Source organism: Atta colombica, unplaced genomic scaffold (genome assembly GCF_001594045.1).
Source record: "Atta colombica isolate Treedump-2 unplaced genomic scaffold, Acol1.0 scaffold38, whole genome shotgun sequence".
In the NCBI taxonomy this organism is placed as follows: Eukaryota; Metazoa; Arthropoda; class Insecta; order Hymenoptera; family Formicidae; genus Atta; species Atta colombica.
Window position 1 is genome coordinate 4,815,855 of NW_017259490.1, and position 5,817 is coordinate 4,821,671.

Consider the following 5,817-nt stretch of genomic DNA (forward strand, 5'->3'; position numbering starts at 1 on the left):
TGTCTAAAAGACACTATAAAAACATTAAAAACATCTTCTAGACAGTATTGTGTGGATAAATGTAAAATTCCTTCAAATAATAACTTGATCAAGTTCCATCTACGCGCTATCGACTGCAGAAGTCATCGCTAAACTGGTACCATCAGCTGGTTACATCCGGTTGCTGGGAATACAGTTGATCGCGCGTCCATGTAACGTCCGATCGAATCCATGCACTCCGTTTTCTTTCGTGTTGGTCAATAGAGCGTCGTGTCCGCCGCAAATTGCTGCCGGAACTAAACCGAGGCAATTAGCAGTGGTCTGCGTATACGCGTTATTGAATTGGCACGCGACGACACTGCAACGCCGTTCCGCCGTTTCCGATCTTCTCATTCGAGCGTGCATTTCTAAAGCTAATTAAAATTATATCGCCGCATGGCGCGAACGTCATATTAGCGAACAGAAGTTCATTCTAAAAAATGAGGTCGACGACCGTAGACGTCCTATCGCGATGACGGCAATAACGGAAGAAATTTATTGAAATGAATGGCGGGACGCAAACAAAACCACTACGGGAATCGTTAACGCGATGCGATGTAAAAGCGACGACCACGTTGCACTGAAATTACCACTTTCGCGCTGGAGAATTAAGGAACCTACCTAACGGTCAACGTAACGCCCGACATAATTGTCGATCAACGTAACGGTTTGCCGAGTACAATTTTCGATAGCAGAAATTACTTATGGACTACACAGAAATATATTTTGTCGAGAATTTACAGTATCTCGGGAATATATAGTGAATGCAAAAAATATTCAGTATTAGGGAACATTCTTTTAAAAATCTTGTTTTTAAAAATAAACACTAATTAGTAATTCATTAATCATAATAAAAAATAAGATAATGTATATTTTTTTCAAAACTATTTTATCATAAAGATATACAAGATAATAATTAAAATTTATTATCTTAATAAGCGAAAATGTAAAATTGTGTTATTTAGATCACTCACATCAAGAAATTTAGCTTCTAGCATCAGAGACTCGCAAAGTTGCAGATGTGACAAATTGTACTTATTGTAAAAAATTGCTAATCAGTATTTATTTTCTAAAATAAGACTTTTTTCTAATTTCACCCGTACAAATACTCACTGTATTTATATGCAGCTAAAAATAAATATCTTGAATTAATTCTTTATAAAATATTTTATAGACAAGGGGATGAAGGTTATACGTGTGAAATATATCAAAAATATACATTTGACGTATGAAATTTTAACTCCTTTCAAAACAAAATATGTATCTAGCCAATTGTTCTATTTTTGAATAAAATATCGAATAAAATTCAAATAAAAGAATACATCTTTCAACATGTTTTTCGCTGCTCCATTTACTATATATTTCACCAATATAGTAAAGTTCCATTTACTGGGCAAGTTCTTTTCTGTTTTTATTAACCGATCGATCGACCTTACCGGGAACTTTCGATCGTAACGGATAATGTCAACGTTGGAGTTTCGCGGTTTTGTTTGGCGATACGCTATTGCTATGGTAACTTTGCGCCTCGTTTGTGCGCGCGCATTTTCTTCACTTTTGTACACGTCGCGAATAATTCTTACAATGAACTATTACCATTACAAGAGGTGATGAGCGACATATTTCCGGTATAAACATACATCGCCCGAATGAACGATAAGCTAATTAATTAAGCTGATGTCTAACAGTTGCAAGTATCATCGATTCGTATCAATTGGTCGAGTTTGAGCGGGGTCACAGGTAAGGGTCACATTTGAAAGCCATTTAAACGACGCATTAATTAGCGGAATTACTGCATTAACGGTAATTGGAACGGAGCGATTGCTATGCTGCGAGATGTAACTATTCACGTTATTTGCGTATTACAAATATCCCTTTGCACTATTAACGCTTAATTTAATATTTTGAATTAATAAATAACATTTATAATAAACTTGTTCCTTTATAACAGAAAATTTAATTATTCTCACCTTCTCCCATCTTATTTTTTACATCCAGTTTCATTATTATTTCAACACTTTAACAATTTTGTTTTTGATACTTTAATTATTATGACTTTATTAATTATTAAAGAGAGACATTTTTTTCTTACAAACTTTTTGTTTGTAATAAATTGTATTCATTTGTCGAATATTATGCGTGTCTCGTGCAGAAATGATAGGAAAAGTTACCTGTAAAGATATCTCATCCTGCTTTAAAACTAGACACGATGAAAATTCGTACGCAGCGGCGGTACAGAGGTGTGTTCAAGAATTCAGAATACATCATTTTATTCCTGTTACACACTGAATGTTAAACAAGGATAAAATGACACCTGGATAGATCCAAGTGAAGTTTCTGAACGCAGCTGTGATGTAGATCTAAGGTCTACAAATTTAAAAAGTTTTTCTCTTTGGTTAAAGTTGCAGTATAAAAATCTGAAACAGAGAAGACAACAAGAGAAAGGGAAAAAGACGTAAAAAAACAACAAAAAAACAGATAAGCGAAGACAAGCAGCAATAAGATGCCGATTGATTGTTATTACTTCCCTGTAAGTCCACCTAGTCGCACTGTTATATTACTCGCAAAAGCACTAGGCATTCACTTTAACCTGAAGATCGTAAACATTCCAATGGGGGAGCATTTAAAGCCGGAATTTTTACAGGTATTTCAGTTTATACTGTTCTCATTTTTGCAAAAGATTTATTGTAGTATCTCTTAAGATGACACGGTTAATAATATTGATCAGTAATATTGAACTAATAATACTGACAATACTGCATTAATATTTTTACAACCTTACGTTCTTTACAACCTTACACGATCAATATTATTGACAATATTTGTCACTTTAGTTTTATGTACGTAATATTTATTGTATTATGACATACTGTGACATAGTGAAACAATACTGATGCTTGAGAATCAAATTTTAATTTAGTTTTATTTTAGATTAATCCGCAACATACAATACCAGTCATCGATGATAACGGTTTTATTTTATGGGAAAGGTAGGCGATGGATTTATATTCTAATCTGTAATCAAGCAATAATGCTAAGTAATTACATTATTTCACAATTTGTGTCATTACAGTCGTGCTATTATGGCTTATTTAGTGAGCAAATACGCGAGAAATGACTCCCTTTATCCAAAAGATACGAAAGAAAGGGCAAAAGTCGATCAAATGATGTACTTCGATGGTGGCACCCTCTGGCCTAAAATATTTAATTGTTATGTATGCATTGATTTTTATTCTAAAATTTTATTAATTAATATTACAATTGAATTCGCAACATTTATCCTTAATGAAATTGATTTTTCTCATCAGTTTTTGTTCAGTTGCATTCAGTAAATTTATCTTTTTTACATCATTTAATTATTATTAAAACATATCGTCTATATTTTTGGAACATTCGAAATTATACAGTATATTATAATGTTTATCCTTAATGAAATTGATTTTTCTTGTTAGTTTTTATTCAGCTGTATTCAGTAAATTTATTTTTTTTTACGTTCATTAAAAAATATCGTCTGTTTTTTGGATCATTCAAAATTATACAATTCTTTTTTTATATATTATTTGTTGGCGCGAGATACAATGGATAAAATTGTCATCGTTTAGATGCCATTTTGTCGAGGTCAAGCGGATTCAGTTAATGAAGCAGATGTAGCTCAACTAGAGAAATCGTTTGAAGTGCTCAACGCTTTCCTCGACGGCAAAGAATTTGCGACCGGTGATAATCTGACCATCGCCGATTTCACTATCAGTACAACTATTTGTGTAGTACTAGTGAGTCTATATCTTCGCGAAGGATGATTTTATCGATTAGTCGTATCCAAATAAATCGAAGCCGATTTTTTAATTGCAGTGTTTTGACTTCGACATCAGCCGTTACGATAACGTTGCCGCGTACTACGAGCGTTGCAAGGAAAATCTGGAGAGATTCGGATTCGAGGAGGTGCACGCTATGGGTGTTAAAGCGTTTACCGAGATGTACCACGCGAACCTGCAAGAATCTAGTTAACGTGAATATGGATATTTGTGCACGCCTAAAGCGAAGGATCGATAGTAACTCGTTTACCTGAGATCGAGATTAGACATGGAATCTCATTATTATACCTTATAGAATTTAAAATTCACTTTTTACCTTCGCGTTCCTCGGCGTTTTAACAGCTCTGTTATAATAAACCAGATAATATAAGTGCTCTCAAAGCGTTGTTGTTATTGCATACTTAGCTTACCTAGCAGATCCTTCGCCTAGAGCTTATATTCTGCAGCAATATTTATAGTTCTTTCTCTGTACATGATAAAGGAAAAAACTACAATAAAATGTTAAAATATATATAAAATTAAGTTTAATAAAAATATATATTTATAGAAATTAATTTAGTTAGTTTTGTAATTAAAAATTACATAGGTCTTTTATCTTCCTCAACACTTCAACTCTCATTAGTTTTATAGCCACACTTCCCGTAGATGGTATTCACGATGAAATTTATAAAGCTAACAAGAATCAATATTCATCCTGCGAACATTGAAAGAATATAATGGCAGCGTTGAGCCGCGAATTATATAAAGTCAATGGTACTGCATATCTCGCTTTGTCATCATTACACTTCATTTTCTTAATTACAGCGTGACGTCCAGTCATGCAAAGCATAAAAGTTTTCACATGCATGAAACGTATTATTCTTCTTTAGCATGTTGGGATTAAATAGATAATAATCATTGAAACAAGATAAAAGTCTAATATGTGATGAATGTTTAAGAGTTAAGCTTTAAAGCAAAAAAAATAATATTTTATATTAATTTTAAGTCTGTTAAGAATTGAATAAACGTTATTGTGAAAACAAGCTATAGTACAGACATATTAGTGGCTATAGACAACAATAAAAGATCGAGCATTAGAAAAAGATGACGAATCGATAAATGAGGAAAAGAATAAGTCTATTCAAACCTAAGTTTTTTTCCATTACCTCTTTACACAAGCAAGAGATGAACGAATAGATCATATTTACAGATCGCGCACGTAATATTCAAATTTTATATAGTTTACTTATATTTTTTATAAAAATAATCTCTAAATTTTTTGTCGTTAAAAAGTTGAAAATAATTATTGAAATAGAAAATAATACTACGCAAAATATATCTTTAGATTTTTTATTTTAATTTAATTACAAAATAGAGAAATATAAAAATAGAAATCACAAATTAGATAGCTTATATTTTGATTAATTTGAAACTAATCATTTTATATATTAGATAAATAATATTTTTGAAATTATGAATCATTGAAAAAGAGAAAATTCATGCGATTTAAGTTTCAAGAGTAAATATAAATAATGCAGCATTCATGTTTATATTGAAAAAATATATATTTAATGTATATAATTATTGAATTGTATTTTAATAATAATAGAATTGTATAATTAAAGAATTATAATATCGATGGTAGCTAAAAAATCATAAATAGTATGGAACACACATACGCACATACACAACAATTAAAAAAATTGTAGACACTGCTACACTGCTACATTAATAGTCACTAGAAAATTTAATGGACATGATTATGCAGGTAAATATTTTTACTTCTAACGATACATAATTAAAATGATCAGTTTTAAATTAATTAAAATATAAACTATCTAATTTTTGAATTTTTTTTCACATTTATATTTTGTAATTAAAATAAAAAATTTAGCAATTTTTTACTTAGTATTACTTTTTACGTATTATTTTTTACATATTATTTTTTATTTCAATCATCATTTTCTATTTCCCAACAATAAAATTTAATAATTATTTTTATTAATTATTC

At 30.8% G+C, this 5,817-nt stretch overlaps 1 protein-coding gene across 1 annotated transcript in view; it reads left to right on the plus strand.

Moving 5' to 3' along the window:
- Positions 1-1,562: 1,562 nt before the first annotated feature.
- Positions 1,563-5,817, plus strand: part of LOC108690955 (glutathione S-transferase 1-like) — a 14,145-nt gene continuing 9,890 nt past the window's right edge. Inside the window, 5 exon segments of the mRNA XM_018198512.1 lie at positions 1,563-1,755; positions 2,418-2,659; positions 2,947-3,005; positions 3,089-3,230; positions 3,618-3,789. Of these exon segments, the coding sequence (XP_018054001.1) occupies positions 2,519-2,659; positions 2,947-3,005; positions 3,089-3,230; positions 3,618-3,789 (514 nt within the window). The 5' untranslated portion in view covers positions 1,563-1,755; positions 2,418-2,518.